The sequence below is a fragment of the Phoenix dactylifera genome, chromosome 4 (assembly GCF_051530095.1).
Source record: "Phoenix dactylifera cultivar Ajwa chromosome 4, Ajwa_hap1_PhDact_Kaust_v1.1, whole genome shotgun sequence".
Classification (NCBI taxonomy): domain Eukaryota; kingdom Viridiplantae; phylum Streptophyta; class Magnoliopsida; order Arecales; family Arecaceae; genus Phoenix; species Phoenix dactylifera.
This window is the reverse complement of record NC_143193.1, coordinates 9356869-9384803: the sequence shown is the minus strand read 5'-3', so window position 1 is coordinate 9384803 and position 27935 is coordinate 9356869. Positions and strand designations below refer to the sequence as shown.

The 27935-nt window shown below is 37.4% G+C and overlaps 1 protein-coding gene across 2 annotated transcripts; it reads right to left on the bottom strand.

The window, feature by feature from the left end:
- Positions 1-27935, bottom strand: LOC103722760 (lipase class 3 family protein). 2 transcript variants are annotated; one of them, XM_008813434.5, is made up of 14 exons: positions 27529-27935; positions 23165-23274; positions 16744-16806; positions 16452-16650; positions 16223-16327; positions 15998-16128; positions 15238-15817; positions 12914-12979; positions 12675-12751; positions 8825-9106; positions 7843-8188; positions 7610-7759; positions 1119-1655; positions 1-940 (listed from the first exon to the last, which is right to left on the bottom strand). In XM_008813434.5, the coding sequence occupies exons 1-14, from the start codon at positions 27784-27786 to the stop codon at positions 752-754; spliced, it is 3093 nt and encodes a 1030-aa protein (XP_008811656.4). In that variant the 5' UTR covers positions 27787-27935; the 3' UTR covers positions 1-751. The 2 variants fall into 2 exon arrangements, with proteins under 2 accessions (XP_008811656.4, XP_088575865.2); XM_088719739.2 differs by lacking the exon at positions 27529-27935 and adding an exon at positions 24553-24678 and having other exon boundaries at positions 405-940.

Below are 27935 nucleotides of genomic sequence, written 5' to 3'. Positions count from 1 at the left end.
GTTCGTACTAAAACATACTGAAATAAAATATAAAAATTAATTAGAGATTTATTTTGGTACAGAAGTGTATCGTAGCATACCGTACGGATCGATAAGATACCGATGAGGTATCCAATATCAAAATTGCAGATCTTGATAAGCACTATACAGTTTCCCATCAAAATATGCCATCTACCTTTTTATGCTTTGTAGTCAGCATGCTTCAGTCATTGAGCCACACCGTCGCAAACATCTGGCAGTTCTGATATTCCCATAACTGGAGCTCGGCAGCCATTTTTCCAATAAACGTTCCTGCTCGTATGGCACCGCCACAACTGAAGCAGCTTGAGAGATACCTCAGTGGTACTTTAGAAAACAAATCAAGAAAAATGAGAATTACCAAACTATTTGGTATGCACGGCATATAATCATCTAATAACTTATATATGTTTATCAGGTCAGTGAAGTACACAGCCCTTGAGTTGCAAAACTGATGGTATCACACCAATCAGACTCTGCAACAGATCCTAGTAACCATTTGTACCTGTACAGATGAGCTCTATGAACATAAAATAGGGACCGCATGACTTGGGAACTCGTAATATGCCCACTCATGCATAAATCAAAACTCGGAGAAATGCACAGCTAAATAACATCTCATCTTCCAAAATATCCCAAGTATACAGAGTATATAATATCTCCATACTACCAATATGGTGCTGCTTCTGCCTGAACTGAACAACAAAGTAATATCTAAATGCCCCGCACAAAATCAAGGTTTCCTCAAGGCAGATGCTGCACCCATAACTACGGCCATTACAAGGCCAAGACCAGCACCAAGTGATGCACCAACTGCTGCAGCTGTGATAGAGTTTCCCTTTCCCTGAGAGTCATGTCTTGCTTCCACAGAAGTTTTCTGTTGTCTGGCCAATTCCAAGGACAACCTCTCATTTGCAAGCTCCTGCAGAAAGCAAGCAATACAGGGCCCAGCCTAAGTATATGCTTTTGAGGACAGATCAAGGAGGTGACAGTATGGGAGATTAAGAAAAAAGAAATGGCATAACTTCTGCATTATTTTCATTAATCTTTGCCAAAAATATCATAATTTCTCATATTTCAAATATAATAATAAGCTCTACCTGGAAAGCCACTTCCTCATGACTCCGGATCACATGGTGTACAAGTTGACGGAGTGCAGTAACACCTTGTTCAGGCATAACAAGAGGTTTCTTCTGAAAAGGCATTCGAGCAAGGTTAATTGGAGCAAAGATAATGCTTTGAGCAGCCCCCTTCCTGCTCAAATTTTCTTCTTCTGAACTCACTGACTGCAGACTACTCACAGAACTTGCCATAACAAAAGGGCAGGAATTTATAACTTCAGTCATACTGGCAGGCGCTTGATATGCCTCCATGGCAGAATTGATTAATATTTTCTGCTGATGGGTGCTGACAGAGAATTTATTTGTTATGGCAAGAACCCAGGGGATGTCAAGAGCTTTGGCCTCATTCAAGAGAACTGAAAGTGCTGGTTGTGGTTGTGAAGCATTTGATGGATGATAATACGGTATCTTTTGTGATAGGTTATGCACAAGAATAATTAAATCAGTCTTCCTACTGAGATCACAAGATCCAATTTGCAATTCTTCCTTAAAACGAGCAGCCTCTAAATGCAATTCCTGTAGAGCAAAAATGAAAAGCTAGATGTTAGAGCAGTCCCAAAAATGTTGAGTAGCTATAGGAGTACAATGCTAAACCAAAATCATAAAGATTAAGGTTCACCGTCTCAGTATTGGACCCCATATTGGTACCATGCTGGTACACCTTCAGTCCGTCCAACATGGGTGTTGGTTCGGCATACTGAAACTCAGTATGCTGCCACTACCATTATGGTACAGTATTGCCTGGTACAAGGTCGTTATGGTGAACCATGGTACTGGTACAGATGAATGGCCTCTTTAAGGATTCAAGTCAGTCTTGGGGTTATTAATTTAGAAAAATTGTACACTGTAGATTTCAGACAAGTCCAGTAAAAGTCATCAGGTGTAGTTTAACAATCTATCAATTTCAAAGAAGTTTAGGGCTACCATGTAGAGTTTTGATCTATAGGCCAATGTGAACAGTACTTTATGAATTATAATACAAACAGAAAAGAATGAAAGCTTTGCAAGAGCTGGTACCCAAAAACCATGAATTCATTGTTTATAACCAATCCGTAGCTTTTTTTCAGGTTGTTTATTCTTGCAGTTTGCCAGGTCCATGACTAACCTTTTAGCAAGGGTAACCAACCCTTATTGCTGAGAAAACAATAAATGTAAGAACAGTAATAACAGACTCCTATCACTCCAGTTGATAAATCTAGAAAAGGTCTCAATTGTCTTGTCCCATATATGGAACATGAAAAAGATGCATCCTAATATCAGCCCACAGGGCCATGCATTTACACAAAAAAAAGGGAATGCAAACATACACCAAAAAACACATGCAAACACATATGCAAACCCAGACATGGGCGCACAAAAAAGATACACCAACACATGCACACATACACATTCACAGACAGAGAAACTTTACACATACAAAAGATGATCGAACATGAATATTTCCATAGGACATTTGTGAGTTCCTAAGTTTATTCTATAATTTCAAGCAGCAGCGCTAAATCCAAATCAAGGGAAAAAAGAATAAAAAATGTAAACCATGATTACAAGCAACAAGTCCCTTGCACTACATCCCCCAAGAATCACTTGGCTTAACCATGAATGCAATTTCCTATCCTTACTAATTTTTAAGGTCCAGCCTAAACCTAGAGAGTACAAACAATTAGGCTTCAGCAATGCAATTTTTCAGCTTTTCTAATGTTTAATTGGCCTTGTTCCCAACTTATTCTTCTTACTTTAGCCAGGCAGCTTCATACACCTTCAGATTCTCACTCTTCATCATCGTTTGCCAAAGGACATGCAACTGCCTTATGTCTCAATAATTTAATCTACTTCATAACACTAGCTTCAATATGCCCATATCTCAGAGTCCTAATCATAGATATCTTAGCAAGGCCTCATCCTTCAAACTATATTGATAACATGGTCATCTGTCCCTATCCTCATATGTCAGGTTCCAGAAATTCTCCTTAGGGTATTTATCATCCTTCAATATTGATTAATGTATCCATCATTGACTCCACTTGATGTATTTCAGGAATTATGTCAGGTTTTCCTGATTAGGAGAACCTTATCCTGCAAAGAGCTCTGTCACACATTTTTAGTTAGTTATCATTATGCTCCAATCTCATCATTTATTAACTAAAAGCCTTCACAAATGACAGATAGCTGTATGTAATATTCTAATTTGAGCAGGTCATTTATTAACTAATGGAAAAGCACCTATCAGGATACCAGAATCAAAGAGTTCCTTTAAGGACTTATTTGATTGCTTGTAATTAGGAATGCCATGTATTATAACTAAATGTCGTAGCAATCTAGTAATTTCAATTACATTTGTTGTTTGGTCCTTTGTGGGTATACATGCAATAGATAAGGGCAAAGTTATTTGGCTCAATTAGCTGAGAGATTTGACTCTGAATCTAGCATTTTGTAGTTAGTATACATAGTAATAAACTATAATGGCAAAATAATAACCAATTCATTAATTTAATATTGAAAAGTAATATTATTATATACAATCCAAAAGATTGTTATCATGTAATTGACGCATTAGTAATACATTAAAACCAATACATATATATACTGTTAATTTATAAATAACTGTTGTAATCAAGGTTTGTCGTCTTAGAACCGAACCCGAACCAGCACCACACTAGCACAATGTTGGTACATTATAGTATAAAATTTTTTCGGCGTACTAAGTATCGGCACACGACCCGTACCAAGTACTGGTACTGAACCAGATGGGTACGGTATGACCCATACCGCCCGATTCAGGCCGGTATGGCGAACCATGGTTGTAATGATACTCTTATATTATGATATGCATCACGTTAATGCAATATATAAGGTATCATATTATTATTATCATTATCATATATATTCTAGTTATTACTGTTATATATTAACATATATTATTGTATCTTATGGTATATAGTATGATTGTACAAATAGTATTAATAATATTGTAGTGGTAGTAAAATATGATTTTTTTTTTAGTTATAACAACCGATCCGAGGTGAGGTTTGGAAATCTCAGGTTTAGCTTGCTATATTAAAGGATATTCAAACTAACAACCGATCAAGTTTGATATGTTTCCTAATGGGATGAGCTTGAATGAACCTATTTTCGATATGAATCTGGCTTCTATTTATTTTTGGGAGCCTACACTGTTTTATGGTTGGCTTGTTCACAGGTCAAAAGAGGATTGAGCATGGTTTATTTCTTAATTGAACAAGTTTAATCAAGCTATTATCGAGCCAAACTAGATATGTTCTTGAACGGATTGGTTCATTTTACAGCCCGCTGATAGTTTAGTTATATGGCTAGGTGTATACACTGACAGTTCGAGATATATTGTATAATATAGTAATATTTATATGCCAATATAATTACAATATCAAGTTAATCTAGTAGTTCAAGATACAGTCGATGTGTTCATCAGCTGAAATCCTACAGTTGGACCTAAATATGTGGTTGTCTTTATATGTTGGACTTGTCTTACCTAAAACAAACTGATAGATGCTGAGGTTGGTAGCAGCAACTATAAATATAGCTGTTCAACTATATGCAACTAAACAACCCTACGATGCAAATTAGAGGAAGGCAAAGGCGCAGCAACTTCAATACATTAAGCCCACATAGCTGCCTGGGCTAAAGGATATATAGATGATAGTACAGCACATTATTCAAGTCCATGATAAGGTCCACAAGAAGCTTGGACAAGCCACCAGACGTAGAAAGTTCAACGGTTTCATGGATGGTGGGTGATCAGAGTATTTTTGCCTTATCAAGAGAGGTTTCTGATGGCATGCATGACAAACTCAAGCAGTAATTTTATTTTGTCAATTCCAGAATAGTGAAAAAGATGAGAGAATTCAGAGGCAATAATGGTGAAGTCAAGATTAAGTCAAGGCGAACTCGTAAATATTTTTGGAATGCAGAGAATTTTTGACACCTTGGACAGGAACAGAAACAAGAAGACATGTTTTTGACATTTGAAAAATGGGCCATCCTACTTGCCTAGGCAAAAATGTTGGCCCTTCGCAGAACTAATTTAGGTGTCTCGTCAAGTGACAGTTACTCTAGTTACAGCACTTTGTTTACAACTATCTTCAGTCAGCATAAAGTATAAACATTTGTACATTAGTGTCACACATATTATTCACTTTACTGTTATAAGCTGATATGAGTATAGGTATTTTTAACTAGAAATGTAATTGAATGTCTACTAAATCCAGTGGTAAATATAGTTCAGTAATTTGGAATATCTACAAGCTTACATAGTTGCACAGTTTTGTAATGAACAGGGTGGAAAGAGGATTCCACATCCACTACTAAATTCAAAGATGGAAGCTGTAATATGAAAATCTAAAGAGCTGAACATGATCAATAAGATCTAAAATACCTATAAAAGAAAAGAAAAGAAAAACTAGAAGTTTTAGTTTTCCCTTCCAACGGATCATGCTGTCACAAATAACAGTTTTAATGGCACAATGCAATATTTTGATTTTGGGACATTTTAGATGCATAGGCAAGCAGTCTAAAGTACACATAGAAACATATTTTTTTGGTTATGGACAATTTATACCTTGTGAATTGCAGATTAAAGTTTAGATTCTTTTTGTTTTCCAAATTTAGATGCATAGGCAAGACGCATAGGCAAGCAGTCAAGAATCAAGATAAAGTTTAGATTTTTCTTTTTTGTTTGGAAAATTTAGATGCATAGGCAAGCAGTGTACAGTTTGCAGACATGCACATGCACGCAAGCACATGCGCGCACACAATTTTTTTGCTTACAGACATTTTAGACCTTGTGAATTGCAGACTAAAGTCTAAATATTTTTTGTTTTCCAAACCCCATTTTCGAATTTGGCAGCAGGTGTAAAATACTCTCTTTCTACCAAATGTATTACAACTCTATTATATATAGTTTACCTTATTCACATTATTGAAGGTCAAAGCTACAGACAATTTGAGTCACAAAGATGCTTGCAACTCGTGCAAAATGTCTTGGTAAGACTTGCCATTTACAAGAAGAGGTTTAGCAGCTTTTTTATAGCATATGGGAAATCATCCTAAGGTCAAGTATCAAGTTCATGAGGAGTAAAAAGTCAAGTCTTTTATTTGTCATAAGTAACTTATATAGATTTAGATAGAAAATAACAATTCAGTTTCTGATGTTTAAAGGCTTTGAGTTCTTCAAAGCAAGTTTGCTTTCCAAGCATGTCTAACTCTCATGGAGACAGCGATCTTCCTTCTCTTCCCATAAGTTATACTCTTTGTTGCGGCAAGTTAAAAACATTCATGGAAGTGGTCATCATCACTCAAAACTCTTTTAAGCTATTAATGCATGTCTTATGATTCACTCAGAAAACATCCTTTATTTTTCTCTCCAAGTGGTTGGCAACAGAAATTTAAGTTGGCTATCCTAGCCAAAAGCCAAATTGGTTATTTTTTATCCAAGTACACTAGATTCCAGTATACATCTTATGGCATTTGGTACTTGCATACAAACTATCATATTCCATTATTGTAGTTCTTTAGTTGCCTAAGAGATGGATATTCAGCACTTGAACCCAGAGATCTCGTAAATTTCCAAATATCAGGTCTTGACCTTCACACTTCAAACTCCTCAACTCTTATATCACCTTGATAGCAGTCAATAATTCATCGATAACTTTTAGAAGTATCCTCTTCCTCAACTAGTGCTTGTTCAAGACCACCATTTTAATGTCTCTAGTTGCCTAAAAACTTTAATGTTCTCCCTCATTCTTAAGCTTAAGTCAACAATTCAAATTACCATGTGCAATATTTTTGGTCATATTGTTCTCTATGAAGATTTTATGTCTTACCTCATTTTCACTCATTACTTTAATCTCTATGGAGCTATTATGTGAATCATGTTCACTTTAAACATTATGGCCACTATAACCCATAAAAAAATGGTCATCCATAATTCAACCAGCCCCTTCATCTGTAGATAATATGTTTTCCAAACAACCCTGTAGTTGGCATCTTTTACATGCACTATAGGATTACCAGTTGAAAATGACAAGCCTAAAAGTTTCAAAAACACGTAGCCTGTGCTGAAAAAATATTTGAAAATTCACTCCAGCAGCACCAGACACCTGACAAAACCTCCAATGCTATATTATTGAAGTCAATAAATATGACAATAGCATTACTGGAAAGAACAAAAATGAATTCAGAGAACAAATACTACAACCACGAAGAAACCAGCATTGCAAACAATAGAGATGGATTATGAAAAGAGAAATAAGTCAAAATACAGAAATACTCCACAACTTTCTTGGATGGGTAAACTAGGTTCTAAACCAAAACTTTCATAGCTACAAATATCCTTGTCAACTAGCTGATCCATGGGCTTTAACCTGCCACTGCACACCATTCTTAGAAGCAAAAGAATCAAATTTGATAAAAAAAAAAAAAGGCTAGGAAAAATGTACCTGGAGGTTTACTCCTCTTGAATCTAAGTAGCACAATCCATCTGCTACTCCTTCAATATGCACATCTGGGAATATGCTCTCAGGATTGGCACCATTTCTTTTTCTATGCTGACTCAATATTGCTTTCAAAAGAGAGGTTTTTCCAGCACCCTACAAACATCCAATTCTTAAAATTTCTATTTTTACACTTCCTTAAAAATAAAATGCACATCTGCTGTTTACAGAAACAGTACCTCAAGTCCAAGTAACCGAACCCTCCGGGTTCTGACATGGACCTCCTTGGAGACAGTGATAAAATCACTAGTACAATATACAACAAAACCTTTCAGACCATCACTGCAACTCCATACACTTCTCTCTTCAAAGGGAGATCCAATTTGAGACTCCCGACTGGAACTGGCACATTCTGTGACTTCAGAAGAAAACACAGGAAGCAAAGAATCATCTACAACAGGAAACTTTGGTGGCTGTTTCAGTGGAGCATCAATTATGATCCGCATCCTTTGTAAATCAGGTTGCATGTCATGACTTGGTGAGTATGGAGGCATTGACGGTGAGGAATCTACTGTTATTGAACACCTAGGTAGTGATTTACAATATTGCATATTAGATCATGATGTAGATCATATGATGAAAAAAAGGGAAATTTTCTTAAAAGTCTGCATTATAGAAGTGTCTAGATGGGGTGGGAACCATTAGAACAATTAAATGACTGAACATAGATTTGCACCAATAAAGAAAAGAACAAAGCTGCCCAAATTAGAAGTAAACATAGAAAAACAACTTTTCAGATTATATTGCATCTTGTATAACATTAGTTCATAGGTGAGTTAGCCATACAATATACACTTATGGTTCCTTGTCCTTTCAGAACAAGGATATAAAAATGGTTGCAACTAAGGAGATGTGTCTGCTTAAGCCTAGGACTGCAAATGAACCAAGCTGGCCATGAACAACTATTGGCCTGATGATAGGATCAATTGACCCTGTCTAAATATAAAAAAAGCCAACTTTATAACTGAACACACGTTCAAAAAAATATATTACAAGCTAACTCAAGTTTCTGAACATGTGTACCATGATCTATGCATTTATACATTTTTCTACCCAAAAATATATTATGCTTGTATTTTAGCAAGCAATAAAATTATTCCCATCTTTTGGCATTTGAAATCATTTCAAATGCAGAAAAAAGTAGAAAAAAAAAAAGCATACCAGTTTCCATTAACTCGGGCCTGAACAAGGGTGCATAAGTGCAATCCATGTCCAACAATATCAACTTTCAATTGTTCTGCATTTTTCTCACCAGGAACACCACTCCAACCAAGAGGAACAATAGAAGTTGCTGTATGGATAACAGGAGGCTCCACAATATGGCCAAGTTCTACAGTACCAGCAGCTCTCAGACCAAGCAGCTGTTGTAGATGTGGAAATTGTGGCAACTGCTCGATTCCAAGAAAGAGTGAAGAATTTATGCACATGCACAAATCATATACTCTGCAAAAAGAAAAAAAGAACAGAAGCATGATTGCTTTGCCATATTGCATAGTAAAAAAGACTAGAAACAAGATTTTTTGAAATTTAACTCCAATATTCATCTAGCATAAGGTCCAATCAGAAGCAACATTACAATGTGATGTTTGACAAGATAACAAAGAGATATGGGGACGTAAAGCTTTCAAATTTTTCTCTGAAAGAGGAAAAAGGAAAAAGAAAAAGGGAACCATAGTTTAGCAGCCTTCCATAAAAATAAGCACAAAATATGACCAATTTGGACCAAGCTCAAACAAGAGAGGTTGAGAATTGATATTAGGTTGACAGCCAGTCATAAAAAGCATGTTGAGCGTTGAAATGAATTCAAATTGATAATAGTAAGTATGTTAGGATCTTAATTTTCATAATTGGTATTGGCGGTTACAGGTATGGGAAAGCGGACATCTTAAAACTCTTTAAGGATGTCCCTAGGAAGCAAGTCCAGAGGTCCAAGGTTCCATGAAGTTTGAAGCAGATTCATTGCTCTAGTAGAAGATTCCTGCTACTAAGATTAGATAGTCCTTGTTTTCTGGAAAAGTTTGAAATAATAACAGAGGTAGCTCGACATAGGAATGTTTAATAAATGAGGATAAGTCGACCCTAATAGTTGAGACAAGGGGCCATGCTTATGGTTATGAAATAATTAGAGCACATTTATTATACATATGCTCCTAATAATGCATTCAACAATTACAATTCTCTTTAAGAATGACACTTCTGACAAGCACAGACTGGGTCAACTGAGAGGACCTGGTTCTATAAGCATCCTGGTCAAGGCCACATTCCGATCCAAGATGGCCGAAATGGACAAAGACAGATCAGATCTTTAAATTTATTCACTCTCTTAAAGAAAGCAAGTTAGCTTTGCCCAACACTGTCCTAGGAAGAAAATTAAGAAAAGAAAGATAATAGTTGTTGATAAGATCTGCAAGCCAACCTTTGAAGCATTTGAAAGATAACATGCTATGTGCATTACTAGTACCTCTTTTGCGAGTGTCTTTATGCCATTCTTGATTGGCAATACTCTTTATTTGTTGACTTAACATAGCAAGTGAACAATTTTATATTTCATGATTTATACTTTCAACCATGCTCAAAAGCATCAAAATTTAATTGTGTTGCACCTTTCAACATACACATTATGCAAGTTGAAAGAACTGAAACTTTTGAAATCAAAAGAAACATTATAAAAATATTTAACTTTTTTAAAAAGTTTGCATATGGACAAGAAAGAATTCTCTTTATTGTATGCAGAATATGAAAAACCCTAATAACTATTTTTAATATGTTCAATTTAGAATAGTTTCAAAAAATAAAAAATAATAAAAAACCTTTAGTTACCTTGTTCCATTATGTGCCCCGACATCTCTTTTAGACTCTTATAAATTACCAGCTTGAGTATGCATTCAACTTTTACTCATATCTACTTCTATGCAACACTTAACAAATATCTTACTCCTTCAACCTCCATAAAGCTACTTCCATGCTTCGCCATTAAAAGATTAATGAATCGTAAAAGGTCTTCCTCAAATTGCATCAAACGTTGAGCAACTTTAAGTCCTAGTGATCTAAAGTAATTTGTCCTGCTAGTAGCACAATCATGCTCTAATTTATGAGAGTTTGCTAAACATACCGAGTCAACTCATATATGCATAACCAAGGCTCTAAATACCAGTTCCGAAACCCATAGCATTTTTTAAAAATTGGAACAGTATGACACTGATATGGGATCAGTACCAACAGTACATATCAAAACTAATAGCTTCCAAAAAATTAAAAAAAAAACCATTAGTATCAACTAGTATGGTCAGTCGAATACCACCAGTATGTACCAACTAATAGCACAGCAGCTTCAGCATCTCGGCACGCATGTCGATGTCGGTTTCATGCTAGAATGGTTTGGTACTGGTCATGCTATCCAGTCCCAATAGCTTTTGAAACCATATGCATGACTATTCATAAACTATGGTGAATTCAAAGTTAGAATTGCAAGTGTTGGAGCACATTGCAGGGCTTTTCAAAGTGTTCTAGACAATATTAGGAATTTCAAGTTTCCATGGTTGAGTTTGGTCTGAAGTCTCTAGTTTTAAGGCAATGGCAAAGCCAAAAGCATGTAGGGGGACCAGGTGGTAGGTTGCAGCCCTTGCAAAAGTTTGGAGCTTTCAAACTACAAGGGTTGTTGAGAAGTTTCCTTATAAGAGTTGCCCCCTAAGAAATCCTAGAATTCGAGCCAATGTCGTGTCTCTTTTTAATGTTTCCTAAGGTATTGTGGGTTCCTCAAAACTCACATTCTAGTGCAAGGCTGATGCCTCTCCAATTCCAAATATCCATTGCAAAGAGCAAATTATGTGTTTTTGCTAATGATAATGATATGTTAATAAAATGGTACCTCCACATCTCCCAAATAGTCTCTTGAGGACATTCTCTTCATTCAGAATTGTGACTATCTTGGGCCTATTATGGCTATATGATAGAAATTTGGGATCTAAAAAGTTGTATGAATCCCATAAACCCCATCCAAAAATTTTTCTTAAAAATTTTTTCAAACAAACCATGATCATAACCATTCAGCCTAATCTGAAGTATTTTCAAGTGGCATTACCAATCCTCGTTCACTAGGAATTCCTTCAAATCTTAAAAAACAAATCACGCTATCCTCTTGGCAAGATTCACCGAGCCAGTACTAAAGGGTGTACTAGCCGATGACCGATTCAGCACGGTATGGGTCCGTACCATGCTGTTCTAAGACGTACCGATGCAAAAAGAGCCAGAGAGGGAGAAGAAGATAGAGGAAGAGAGAGAGGGGGGGAGGAAGGAAGAGAGAGGGAGAGGAAGGGACTAGAGATAGAGGGCCTTAAAAACCCTCAACGAAATAAGGATCCCTACTTCATTTCGAAAGAGGGGATCATTTATTTTCCAATTTAGAACTAAAATCAGTTAATGATTTTCTGACTTGAAGTCAAACCATTCACAAATTTCAGTTCGAAATCTACAACAAAAAAAAAATATGGACACCCTATTTCGATGAGGGCTTTCAAGCTCTCTCTCAGCCTCTCTTTTCCTCTCACCCACCCTTCCTCCCTCTCCCTCCCTCCCACAGGGGATCCCTGTTTCAATGAGGGCTTTCGAGCCCGAGAGGCCTCCCTCTCCCCCCTCCCTCTCCCTCTCTCCCTCCCTTCCTCTCCCTCTCCCTCTCCCTCCCTCCCTCTTTCTCTCTCTTTTTCTTCTCTACTTCTCCCTCTCCCTCTGTTTCTAACCGAGGAAATGAACTTACCGGTAATCAATTGGTCCGGTTTGGTATGCCCAAACCAGCTGGTTTGGGATGGTTCAATAGACACGAAGTGAGAAACTATGTTCAATCAAAAAAATGGAGAGAACAAAACTCCGAACCATGCTCATATGTATAAACATAAAGTAGGTGATAAGAACAAATTTCAAGCATAAAACAACTAGACATCTGAATCACACGTTTAGACCTACCTGCAGAAAACCAGCCAATAGAAAAAAAATGCAAAAAATAATAAATTCTTACTTCTGAAAGCGGGACCTATATGACTTCATTGAATGGGATTGAAAGCGCTCCTTCAATTCTGCTATTACAGACCTTACCTGCAAATGACTTTCCCAAGAAAAGCAACCATGATGAGTAGCTAGAATCTATCGATGGCCAAAGCATCAAGAACAAGGATAACAACATGATGTGTGATTGACAAATGCACAATAATTGTAATATAAATATTGTAATTTATGAACAAAAATGGATGGTCGTACCGACGTCAATTTTGAGTACTCAGCATCAGAAAGCGACTCCACTGATGAATTTCCCAAGAGATAGAGCTATAAACATCATCAGTACAGAATTTTTTACAGGATCAATTAATGGAAAGTCATCAATAAATACCATGCAAATTTAATACTTTAATATGAGAAAAACAAGAATAGCATCATTTAACCAATTAAATATGGAAACCCAAGGGGAAAAGAAATAGCAGAACACTAATCTTAACAACATAAAATCAAACAAATTCGAAGCTGAGAGAAGGTAGATCAAGCAATAATCAGAGATGTAACAAGTTCCAAATTTATATCCCAAATCGAAAGAAAGAGGCATATAAAACCTACTATTAGTCTGTTATTGTTTAGCACAACACTGTTAACTTATCTGAGAAAAGCAAGTCCAGAGATCATCTGGATTCTTACAATTTGAATTGCTAGTTTCTACCATCCCCTAAAGTAACAATATCATGCAAACGAAATTCTCCCCTTACAACTGGGATAAATTTAAAAGTGATGGTTCCCTGTCCGGTAGTCATCCTGTGTTTGGTTTTATTGTCAGGAATGACTTCAAAAAAGCGCATGCTTTCATGCTCAGAAATGAGTATGCTAAAGCTAGGAGGCTGATGCTTGGATTCTGGAAGCTGCAAGGAGATGGGTATGTGATATAAGCAGGATCTGACTATTCAAAGAAGATATCACAAAAGACCTAGGATACACTGCACCTATATAAAAATATAGACAATCAGCTGCAATCCTCAACTACACAGAAGTTAATAAACCTGTTCGAACGACCCACTAATTGAGCTTAGTTTTCATCCAAGTACAGCTGAATAAGCTAGGCTTCAATCCTTAAGAGTGTCCCAGAAATTTAATCCCAGTAATTGTAATGGTTAAAAATATTAGTTGATGGCAGTATACCATGCATAAGGTAATTGCATGAGTAGCATGACAATCGAATGAAATTTATTAAGCACTTTGACACAATTAAAATTTTCAGTGGGGCATCAGAGATCAGACACAAATCAGCAACCAAAAGATTTTTTATTCATGGTCCACCCACTAATTGCTATCAATTTTTATTAAGACATTAATTTTATTATTACATGTATAAATTTTCTTTAATTTTGAGATCAAACTAATATTTTAGAGACATCCTCACAGGCTCTGATCAAAGTTGTGAACATTAATTGAGAATTGAGGTCTCAATTGATTTTCACATTTCGATATCAATAGAGATATGAGCATGTAACACGTATCAAAATAAAATATAGAACTGGAATGCCAACATTAACACCTGAAAATTATTGTTATGTCATAAGTATGTATAGATGGGTTTGAGTGTCTGAGGATCGCAGTATGAAGTATGAACCATTAAGATTGAGGATATGTCACAATAAGCACTCAACTAGATGTCAGTCCCATGATTAACCAAATTACGATCATGGAAAGGAGGAGTAACTTTTAAATCTCCACAATAGCAAGATGGTGGGGATCAAGGTCTGCTACAGGGAACTGCATTTATACATAATAAACAAGTTAATGCTACGTACCCTAGTTAAAAACATGTCCCTACATATCAAGGTATGCTGAACCGACCGGTTCAGCCCGTACTGAACCGGTGCCTGTCGGCACCGGTCCGGTACGGCATATAAAATTGGTTCCGACTCCTTCTGGGTCGGAACCGATCGAGGAAGAAGAAAAACAGAAAAAAAGAGGAAGAAATAGGAAGAAAGAAGAGGAAGAAGAAGAGAAAGAGGAGACTTATCGGTAACGGGCCTCGTCGGGGTGATCCTCGTCGGGGCTTGGTCGCGGGAGAAGAGCAGAGGAGAGAGGATCCTCGTCGGGGCTTGTTCGCGGGAGAAAAGCGGAGAAGAGAGGAGAAGAAACGAGAAGGCTCGAAAAGGAGGAAACCCGTGCAGGAAATGCATCCCACAAGAAAAACGGCACAGGGAAACACGTTTGCAGGTTGCGGATCTACGTGAAAAACGAGAAAAACGCGTGAAAACGTACTTCACGCATGAGGAGTCGCACGCCCGCGTGCTCCCCCGCGTTCTCGCATGCACTCCCGCATGCTCTCGCGTGCGCTGTCCCCGAACCGGGTCGATACAATCCTGTTCGGTTCGGTACGATACCGGTACCGTACCGATACCTGTGCCCACCGGTACATCGGTACGATCGGTATGGCGGACCTTGCTATATATATGCACAAAGATAACTAATAACAGAGTAGTTGTCAAATATCTATCATTCTTAACAAATGAATGTACAATCAAGCTACAACTAGAACACTATTGAAACCAAAAGAAAATGGTCGTTACCTGTCCAAATGGTACATATGAAGGTAAATAAGGAACTCTGCGCCATCGTTTCGAATTCCCAGCTCCAGCACTGCTTTTCCCATATATCTGGCTGCTATTTGCTTCTATGAGTCCTTTATCTGCATCTGGAAGAGGATTTAAAGAAATCCCATCAGGACCCTCTTGAATTTCAAGGGGCTGTGGTTCTGCTTCAGTCTCATCAATCATCGATTGCATGCCACTATCTGGAATTGAAGATGCTTCTTCATTTTTGTTTCCACCCTTTCTAAATACATGCAAATGTTTCTGGACAGCCTCTAAAGGAACAAGCTTTAAGAGTCTCCAAAATGATGTCTGGACAGGACCTAAACCCAGCACAAGCTGTTTCCCATCAATCTTTTTAAGTGTTTCTAGACTCGTCTTCTTGGTCCCTTCTTCACGTTTTACAAATGATGTACCAGTAAAACCCGCATCAAAAGATGTTTGCACTGTTTGGGTGCTGTAGTGATGAAAATACGCGGGAGACAAGATCCGTGGCACCAAATCTTCAGGAATGCAATATGTTTTGAAGTGGTCTCGCCATCCTTTCTTATGAACATAACTGGAAGCACATTACAAAAACAAAAAACAGAAAATGGAAATCAAAATCAGAGATGATAATAGTTTTTAAATCAGTATTAATCTTTACATTTTAACCAAAAGCATTATTTAATCAAAATATTTTCTGGCAAATTAAGAAAAATAAATAGATGATATTTTGGTTTTATAACAAGAAACCTACTCTCTCAAATCAGCATTCCCAACAGGTGGCTGGGAAAAAGTGATGCACTTCACTTGAACTTTATCATGCTCTTTGGATAGAGGAGATGTTGCAAGAATTCTCAAAATTGCAAGGGTAGCCAATGCTGCCACCTGTGAAACCAAGCAAAAGTGTAGGCAAAGGATACATTAGGCAGCAGACAAGTAAGGGACCAAAGTGGATCGGAATCAATTTTTCTACACCTACCGCACCACCAAGTGAATGTCCACAGAGAACAAGTTTCCGATTCTTCTTCTGTGCAAGCTTGTACAACTCCAATGCTGGAATTCCATTAGCACGAGCCAAGAAACCCTAGAGAATAATTTTAGCAAAGGCCATTGCTCTAGTAAGCAAGCTTCTAACCAAATAATATATAAATAAAGCACTAATGGAGGCATTACACTAGGCAATGTTAATATATAATGATCAGTCTTACACGGTGTGCAGCAGGCCTTGAATTTTTCTTCAATTGTTTTGATTTTACTTGTCCAGACTTCCCAAAATTTTCTTCAATCTTTTTCTGGCTACCTATTTGGTCACTTTCAAGTTCAACAGCATCAATCAAATCAAAATCCTCATCCTTATCATCATGGAATATGGCCCCTTGAAGTATATTTGCATCCGCTATGATATCTCTAGGACAGAGGAACAGAAAAACAAATTAATAAAACTTGCAGATTTGTCAACTGAACTATGAATCCATGGTTTGGTTCATGATAAATGCTTACTTGTATTGCTTAGTTCCAATAAATGAAGCAAATAGTGTGTCACCTGCCTCAGCTAATAGATACCTAAAGGGGTAAAAAAGGCAAATAAATCATATAGATCATGGCAGCATAAAAGAAAATAAAATTCACTAATGCAATTATAGATTCCAATTCGAACTTGATGAAGAATAATTGATCAATGCAACACCAGCTCTGAAATAGTGTAAGTTTCTTTTGTTATATGTCCAAAATAATGTGTTAAACAAAAAAACGAAGCCTATCTTTGTGTATATATTCTGCATCACCTATATATTTAGCTTGCTCTCCATAACTGAAATATTCTATTATTTTGTCTTTAGCTGTATGAATACTGATTATATTTCAGCCTAGGGCATAATGTCTGAAACTTGGTCAATGATAGAAGACTAACCAACAGAAATACCCATAATTGGATTATACCTTATAGGTTTGGTTTCTTCTCATGAGAGGACTCCATCATCATTCTAAAACCAGTCAACATAGTGCTGTTACAAATTGAATAATTATTTTACAGAATCAAGAAAAGGTTTTTCGATCAAGGTGTATTAGAGGTTAGGATCCTTGATATAACATTATTTTTATCCCACCTTCCTGTCATTGAAGTGTACAGAGTTTCTATTTGATTTTGACAAATTTTAATATCCTATGCTAAGGAGTTCTGACGTGGACCATCCTCTGAATTCAGATTCTACAGTTCTGATTACTCCAACCTACAAGTTAATATTGGAAGGCTTTTGTCACCTTGATGTTTCTTTGCAACTATTTTGAGCCCTCTTCATCATTAATATCTAACCGTTCACTGTTTTAACAATTTTTTCTCCCAGATTGATCGGGTTTCAGTTTTAGAAACATTTTTGAACCATCCATTTGCTTTACCTTTGTAGACCGTAGGTGATTTGTTTTAGTTAAAATGTTGTCTTTTAATGTTCTTTATATTACTTAGGTGACATATAATAATTACCCTTTGGTAATCTTTAAGAAAAATTATAAAGAGGATCACCTACAGTATACACAGCTAAACCCCCTAACTAGTAACTTCTTCCTTCTTGGTGACATGTGGTATCAAGTAGCATTCTATTTGATTTCTTTTCAAGAACTCTACAGAGGATGCCAAAGCTTCATTAAGAATAAAAATATGGATATTTTAGCAATTTATATGGTGAAATATGATGGTTTTGAGATCACATTTAAATGCAAATTGCAACTTAGCCAGCTTCTTTAACTTGACTTTCTTAGTTCGATCCTATCCTAAAGCCTGGGTGAACCCTACTAACTGCAAAAGCGAATGTATAAAGAAATTTTTAAAATTTTGAATACATCTTCAAATTTTTAGGTTTCTTTGGCTGAATATGCGATTGCAATCGGATTCAAGGGGATCAAAAAATCAGATTGTAAAACAGTATTGCATCAGCATTCAAATTACTTATAGAAAGAATGAGCTATGGAGTTCCTGCCAGCATTAGTGCTTCACCAAAAGTAAGATATCAACATTTATCGGTTGATATTCAAGAGGGCATCCATTGTTGCATGTTGTATGCAGAAGACATTCTGATGCTTCATGAGACTCATAATGAACTTCTCAGTACTCATTATATGGAATTAACATTTTGTTAAAAAATGTTCAAGTTGTCTCGCTGAAATAACATATATGACCTACATTTTCAGTGAATAATGGGAGGCGAAGGCTCAAAGTTGATGGATTAAGGCTTGTTGCTTTCATTTATTTCAAATAGATTTACTTAAGAAGCAACCCTAATTCTTATGTCTGTCTTGCTGGTTATGTCTGTCTTTTTTTCTTTTTTGAGATTATGAGGGATAATCACCTCCAAGGTCCGCCGTACCGGTACCGATCGGCGTACCGGTGGCGGCCCGGACCGGTACGAATCGGTCCCGTACCGGTCACGTACCGGCCCGAACCGGTCACGTACCGGCCCAAATCGGTTCCGTACCAGTTCTCCAATAATAAACCACCGGTACCGGATTCCACGCTGATTCGGTACCGGCCCCAGGCCGGACCGGTACGTACCGGCCGGTACGGACCGGTACGGCAGACCATGGGTAAAACCTTGCAATTGTAAGTGGGTGCTCTAAGCTACTTTATTAGGTTACCAAGATCGGTTTGCATCTTCAAGATGACTGAGGATATAACTGAGGTGGTCAAGGCAGCCAGTAGATGCCTAGATAGGAACTTGCTTGAGAGCATAGAAATTTGTAGCTACATAGTTTTACCATGTACTGAGTGTTTTATAAAGCACAGTAGTTAGTACTTACCATGATATGCAAGTCATTTGCCTGTTATAAAGTTTGCCTCCAATGTTGACTTTTTTAGATTTCCTTAAATTAATTAGGTTTGATTCTGGGTGCTTGCTTGGACGGTATCAATCTTTGCCACTTGGACAAGAGGGTAGTGTTTTGATTCCGGTTGGAGTAAGCCTCAACGCGCAGGGGGGGTGCGTGCGGCAAGAAAGAGAGGTGATCATGGTTTGCCGTACCGGTCCGTACCGGCCGGTACGGGCCGATACGTACCGGTCCGGCCTGGGACCGGTATCGGATCGGCGTGGAATCCGGTACCGGTAGTTTATTGTTGAAGAATCGGTACGGGACCAGTACGGAACCGGTACAGGACCGGTACGCCACCGGTACGGGACCGGTTTCGTACCGGTCCGGGCCGTCACCGGTACGCTGACCGGTACCGGTATGGCGGACCTTGGTTATCACACAATTACATAGATACTTAAAGTGAAGTTTATTATGCTTCAAAATATAAGTTTATCATGGTTAACTATCACTAAATATTCAATTCACCCAAAAAAAACTATAAAGTTAGATATTCCAACACTTCTTAAGCCTTAAATCACCATTGTTTTAAAAGACATGATGGAAACCTGCCTTAGGAAGAGAGTGCCTCCAAGCGCCTCGCCTAGGCTTGGGCGGACCAGTCCAAGGTGTGTACTTAGGTGGCTTCCCACGCCCAAGGCACATGCTTAAAACAGGCACCTAATGCATGTGAATGCCATCGCTTTGGCTTACATGGGTCAAGTATCTAATAACCCAGAATCCAACCAATTTAGTCAAATTCTTTAACCCTTCCCCTTTACCATTTGTGCAATGCCGTGCCTTCAACCTAACCTTCTCTATGAAAATGAAAGTGAGGGAAGATGATGTGCGGCTCCTTCTGCTCTTATTGGTTCTAGGACAGACCATCCTTCCCGACGAAAGTCATCTCCAATTGATCTCCATGCATATGAGGAATTATTGGATGGAATGCCCACATCTAGAGGGTTGCCGTGGGGGAAAGATTTGGCTCGCATGACGTCACATCAAAGTGAGTCCATACACAGGAGGTTATGCTGAGCTTGTATGTAAAAAGGGAAAAGGTGGTTCTGGTGGTAGGCAAAAATGGCGGCAAGGGAAGCAACTTAGGCATTTTTTTTCTGATTCTTGATTCTTTCATTCGCTTCATTTCTTTCTATCTTTCTGGCTGCCAACTAGCCACTAGGCTAGTTATAGTGGGGCTGCCGCTAGTCCCATTATTGTTGTTGGCAGAGCTATCACCAACACCGACAACTTCTAGACTATCATTTGCACCAGTAGATGTTGCTATTGCTTGGTGGTTGCTATGGCCATTGATAGCAACATGGTCTGTGGTTGGGTGACGGCCTTGGCACCTAGGTGCTTAGCAGCCCCTTGGCCACAAGTCCAACACCTCTGGTCTTTTAAAACAATGAAATGAACCTAATACATAGCACTAAAAAGCAGCAAACTCATGGCTATTAATTGCTTGTTAACATATATAACTCTCTCTCTCTACATGCACACGCACATATATATATATATATATATATATATATATATATATATATATATATATATATATATATATATATATATGTTTTTGGAGCTGCATCTGTCACTTAAGCACACTTGGATACTTTGGCATTGTAATTATTATGTACACATATATCAATATTAGTGAAGTTAATATTAGTTGAAAAAAAAGAAAATAAATAAAAACAGTTTTAAATTTTGGGATATTCTACTTTAGATCCCATATGTTGACTTTTTGGATATGGACACCTTCACTCATTAGTTAGGTACCTACTGCTCTTAAATCATTTATGATTTCATAAGCTTAATTACAAATGAAATCTAATTAAATGTCCTTGACACTCATATATTTTAGATTGAATATACTAAGTAGCTTTCTACCAACAAATCAATCATTTATATATATATATATATATGTTAAAAAAATCTAACCTTTAAAACCTTTCCTTTCATATGATCCCACTCTTGGTAAACTTTTCTATTATGTGGTTACAAAAATTAAACAAAGAATAGGTAATGTCCCAATTCTTTCAAGATGAACAATGACCGGAACATATGTATTAACTACAAAACCTTCCATCTTTATCCTCCATCCTGTCCCTTGTATGCAAAGAGGGTAATATTTATCAATAAATAATATTCCTTGACTATTTAATAGAGATATTCTAAAATAACACAATATAATTTGATTTTAATAAATTAAATAATTATATAACTATGATGATTTAAATATTTAATTATATTCTTTCAAGCATGCATTGCATGTGATGGATTGCTAGTATATAACGAAACTATGGTTGGATATTGCAGACAACTCATGGATAAATAGTGCATTGACTATAGAGTATAGAGGTTATTAAAAAAATAAAAAGAATTGAAGGAAACAATGATTATAGACTTACAAAAAATTTGTTATTTCATCGTAAACAAAGCAGATCTTAGAGGTTAGCATGCTTAAAGTAGATCTATTAAATCTATTTTATTTATTGGATGGGAAAGAACATCAATTATGTTATTATTCATGAATAACTCCTATAAAGTTTAGTTTAATTGGCCATGGATTAGTCGGCAATCATGGACATACAATAGCACAATTAATTGGCTCTGGACATAACAGATGCCAAATTTTCTTTAGTTATTATTACAAGTCATCCCAATAATTGGTATACTGCAATTCATAGAATCACTATGTTAGTATATAGTGTTAATATGGCAGTATATAAAAATGTTTGATGCACACAATACCAGCACATACTGATCAGTTTATCATAGAATTTAAAGATACCAGTTAGTAGGGTTTCTAGCAAACAGGAAAGTTCAATGAAAGGTCAATATTGGACAATATGTTATAGTATTTTGAGACAATGATATGTTAAAACTAGCTTGTTAGCATGCAGTACTTCAATACATTTATATTGTGAGAACAGTTGGAGGTTCTGCCCCAAATGTTTCAATGCTTGGATTTGCTTGATGCATGCCATCAATTTGCATCTCCGACCTTCCATGATGCTTGCCCAGCAACTCCTATTATTGGGTCATTTGCATCAAGTTTTGAAATATCAAGAGGTTCAGCACATACCTCTCAGCAAATATTGTACCGGAGGCCTCATCAATACAGGGAGGCTAGTTCACATTAAAACTACCCTAAATGCCTGAATCAACAGCAAATTGAGCAGTTCAAGGTCAGACCAAGTGATTTGAGGGCAGATCATGGTTGATTCACTTTAAATCGGCCCCCCAACCACTCTTAAACCAAGCGGCACCCTGGATACTGCTTATGTAGGGCTTAAAGAGTGATTCTCTCTTGTTTTAATGATTTTGGGTTGCAAGTATTACTACTGTTAAATGATGTTATCAATATAATCTTTCTTTGTTGCGTTTTATTCCAGCTGCCAATTTTAATATATATCTTTCAAATATATTTTAGATTATAAGTTACGTAAATGTTAGGTGCTATATATGCATGTCAATGACATTGGCATACAGAAAACCTTGACTAAGGTATTTAACTTGATTCTCCTATCTTATTTCTTGCAAAAAAACATAGCACTTAGACAAGAAACGTGATTAAAAACCCAAAATCCAGAGTTTGGAGGTCAAAATGTCCATAACAAGACTAGGTCTGTAACTACACATAATCATTGACATCCCCTGTCGATACAATCAACAAGCACATGCCATACAGAGCCTTCGTCAGGATGGTAACAATCCTTTGTATTTTGAACCTAGGTTTACATCAACTTAACAGATCAGGATTCTCTAAGCACTATCCTTCATTTCAAGGGTACAATGTGGTAAATTATACTCCACAAACACACAAATAATTGCTTTACTTACTGATAACATTATGAATAGTATGTAAAGCATATGTACCTGCTTAAGCTAAACCCAACCTACTGCAGCCGCAATACACCATTGGTCAGAGAGAAGCCAAGGTTCAGAACATTAATTGACAATTTAATTACATATATAGAAAAATGCATTCTTAATTTACAGACGTAAGCGATTTCTCTAACCTACAGGATTTAAATCCAAAACTAGAAGCATATGACAATTTATAAGAATGTCAACCCACCGGTGAGGTACATGATCCAAGGAAGGTTGAACACGCTCAAGAGATACGATATGTCCTCCAAAATCAGACTTGAACTTGTTAATAAATCGAATCATTTCAGTAGCAGGCCTCTATCATGTAAAAGAAAAGATTGTCATCAGTGCATGTAAAGTTTAACACACACACACACACACACACACACATATATATATATATCATATAATTTTTCAAGTTGATATTTTTGTGGAGTTGAAGACGGAATCTCGCCATTAAATGCATGGTTCATTCTTGCTGTACATAAACCCATACTTCTATCTACCAACCCCAGATTTTAACATGGCAGAACAGCATATATCAATATGAAGAAAACTGACATATCCTAAAATATAGGGCATTGAATTGAAAGCACCATATGACGGTCAAATATCAGGTGCCAGAGAGGCAACATTAGGCAGTAAATTGTGGATCCATTTGAACCATTTATCAGGAGTACAGTGGATTTCTGTAATTGGTGCAGCTCTGTGGTTGCCCTAATAGGTAAGCAAGCATGAACTCACCAAACTTTTCAGAATCAGGTCAAGGATGGACATGTTAAGAAAGAAAACCGGTGACTAAGCATGAACCAGACATAACATGAACTTGGGATTACCCATTATACTTGGTGGATCTTATCATATAGGATTTACCTCAAGCAAGTTTTAATTTCGACCAGAATAGCTACATTGATTCAACACATTTATGACAGCAAAAGGCATCATTTTATATATTAAATAACCTGCTTCAGACCTTGCGAAATTCAAACCACATTTTATTCTCCAGATCAGAGCCACCATATAGTCAAGATAAGTTAAAGGGTCTCAGAGATCCTTTGATTTCAAATTCCAAGGATAATTAGTTAGAAAAGAATCCAATTCTCATCCCTGACATAAGATATGTACAATACATATCAAGCAAGTTTATCAGCAGTATATAAGAGGATAACTATATATTGTATTTGCTATCCGGTATTCTTCTGTATCAGCCTGAGACAATGCATATCAAATTGCTATGCATCAATGCAAACCTATGCGTAGCCTGTACCCTTCTAACTAACTTGAACCACAATAGTACGACTGCATGAACTTTTAAGCTCCTAACTACAATACTAGTTTATCGGCTTCCCTTTGTATCACAAATTATGTGCATAATATTCATATTATGTCAAATTACTTGAAAATATGGAATGCATAGAATTAATTACAACCACCTTAGACATCAAGGGTGATTCTAGCCTTCTATAGACAGAGAACCATATATATTCTTAAAGCATTCATGAACATCATTATAAGGTGTTTTAAATTGGTCCATGTTAAAAATGCATAAAGTAGTAGCAAGGATTGAGAAACTAACTGTACTGGAGTACTCACTACCTTGTACCAAGGTATGTACTGCTGGACATACCATGCCGTACCACCACCATAAGCAAACCATGAGTAGACACAGGGGATTACTGCAGTACATGTCATACTGATACACGACTATAAGTGCTTGTACCAAGGTACTGCAAAGCTTGAAAAGTATATCTTAGCATGTCAGTTGAACATCCTTTCATGCTAGTGCACACCAAGTGCCAACACAATAAGCATAGAGTATTGATTTTTGATAGGCAAAAGCATGCGGAGGATACTTTAATTCTTGATAAATAGGCAGACTTGTAAATAAATTAGTGCGCAAGAACCCAAAATAATATCATTACTACAATAGCATTTGCAGATAATTTTTTTCCTTTAGAGCAAAATATTCATATAGCTACATTCTTCTCATCACCCTTCATCCTCTCTTCTTTCTTTCTGAGCTTCCATCTACTTATAGAATCTATTTGTTTAACCAATAAGAAAAAGGATATTTTAAAGTGTATAAGATACTACCTTTTGAGTGGATTTATTTGATTAGAGGACGTAATTGGATATTATATTTTCAGTTTTCTGTAGTCATTACTTTCTGTTTTAGAAATCTTTTTATGAATTTATCACATATCTTGGAGCTAAGACCAGAGTATGATAAGGCAACCTAAAGGACCACATCAGCAATTAACACAAGTAATAGGGCCCTTTTATGGGTTCAACCAATGAAAAACAAGGAAAGGACAGGAGAGAAGATGAGGCATATTAACACACCACACAATCTTCTTTGGGTGGCCATATGACCCAATCACTTTCTTCCCTCTCTCTCCGCCCTTCTCTCTCTCACTCGCCCCCACCAAAAAATAAATAAATAAATAATAAAGCTAAGGCCGACCTCTTGAGAGGGATTAATTTAGATTTTTTTAATAACTTATGATTCTGAGTGATGTTTGTTAGGGCTGTCAACTGAAGGAACTGTCTTTGAGGCACTTGTGTATGGCTTGAAAATCAGCTTGATATTGGCTCACTCGATTAGTAAATGAGCTGAATCGGAGCCAAGATTGTAAGCTTGAAAAATAAATGAGCTGACCATGAGCTAGGCCCAACTCACTCATGTACGGCTTGATTTGATTCGAAATACAAATACTGAGATTAAAAATATATCAATAAGACAGTTTTAACTAATTATTTGTAAAAATTTATATTTATTACAATATATTAGTTAATTTTCATAGATGAGTACATCTTAGTTGTTAGATCTTAATCTAACTGCAACTTTGTAGCCAGTAGATGATTAAGATCTAACGATCCATGTTGAAAGGAGTTATCCCAAATCCCAACAATGTTACAATTGTCCTAGCCCTCCACCACTCTCATTATTATTTCTATTTAACAGTGATGACAGAACCCATCGCTTTCCCCACTCACACAGTGAAAGGCTTAAATCCATCGAAGCCTTCTCCTATTTGCTGTAAAATCCAAGATCTGAACCGTCATGTTCCCCTCTCTAGCTCAGCCTCTTGCCTATCCATCTCTGCACTTCAAGCTCCAAGTATGGAGGCCTCCTCATCGAAGCACTGTCTGGCAGAGGAGCCGTTTCTCCTCTTCCCGCATCTACACTGGCAACTTATGAAGAGCTAATCCTCAAGAGAGGCATCATCCTTCGACCGTGAGATTGGAAAAAGTAATGCTTTCAGAGAAACCTTAAAGAAGATGGCAGATTTAGGTTCAAGATAAGAGGACTGGAGCTGAAAATATATGTTTTTAATGGCTAATTTTTTGGGGTTTACTTTTGTAATCTTGTTGGTTATTGCTGAGGTAGGGAACTCCAAAACCCATTTCAATCCAAGCAAGCCAGCCTCAAGTTGGATTGGGGTAATGAGCTGAGCTTCAGCTGGATCATCTCAGCTCAACTCAATGCAAGCCGAGCTTCAACTGACCAAGAAGCAAACCAAGACAAGCTCTAGCTGGCCCCAGCTCATACAAGTCTTCCTCCTTTATACCCCTAGTATTTGGTCCAAATAATGTTCCAATATTTCAAAGAATCGGTCATAAAGATCTGTCTTTCATCTTCTTCCTCATGGGCCTTATATACCCTATCATCTTTTCATTTGCCTTTATAATCTCCCCAAATTTTCTTTTTATTCCGTCGTTCCCTTCTCTTTCTTTTTCCCTCTATTGAGGAAAGATACTGCTGCAGTTTTCCTCGAGTTTAATTTCAGATCAAATCTGAATTTAATCAATCCAAAATCTAGTCATGCCAGCCATAGCAGAGTAGAAATTAAATGGAGAGCTGCATCAATTGATAGTAGAGCAGGAGATTCATTGTCACAAGAGTTGTTTCACGAATACAACATGCTGAGAAGCACTTATCAGGACAACAAAAAAAATGATGAAGAGACATTGGATATACTATGCAACAATTTAACAACACTTACCAATAAGCAGAATATGAGCAAGGTACAAAGGCTTCATGAATTATATAAAGGCCAGGGAGAAATGTTAACTGAAATCCCCTCATCGATCATCAACTTTAGATGAAAGGTGGCTCCTAGGTCTCTAAAGAAAACAATTATTATCATCTAACCAGCCATCTGAAAGCTCAGGCAAAGGACAGCATTGTGCCAATTTTCTGAAACATTAGAAGCACATGCCAGATTACAGAGGCGGCGTCTTAAACTAACGTTCTTCAATAAATATGCAAAAATTTTGCGTCCACGATAGCATATTAACGAAATTGTCATCACGAACGATACCAGAGGAGTGGGATACTCGGATACAGCAAAACAAAGGGCACAAACAGATAGCTCACAATGTTATGACATGATCCAGACGCATGCACAACAAAGAAAACAACTATCATCATCCATCGAAGAATCACGAACCTTGACCAAATAAAAAGTAAAAAAAAAAAAAGCAACAACTTTTGTATAAAAAGATCGACGCCAAATTCCATAGAACGGAAAACAAAAGAAATAATTGAATCCGGGGGGGTAATCCGACCTTGTAGACGCACTCGGAGAGGACCATGGAGCAGAGGACCTCCTGGAGGTCGGCGACGGAATCGGCCTTGACGGCGCAGCAGAGGTCGTGGAGCCGGCGCTCGAACTCCTCCCGGATCCGCCGCTCCTGATCCCGCCGGTCGTGCCGCCCCTTCCACGGCGGCCACCGCCACTCCGGCGGGGGCGGGGGCCAGGCGACCCCAATCCTCGCGGTCTGATCCTTGATCCACGACTCCACCCGGCTCCGGAGCGATCCCATTCCCCGGATGAAAGGATTCTCCAGTTCTACTGGCTCTCGAGTGGGGAGGAGGAGGAGGCGGGCTAGAGGGGAGGGAGGAGGGCATATGCCGCGGAATCGCTCGAGATCTGAGACTACCAGTATGAAAGAGACGGTGGAAGCGTGGAGTC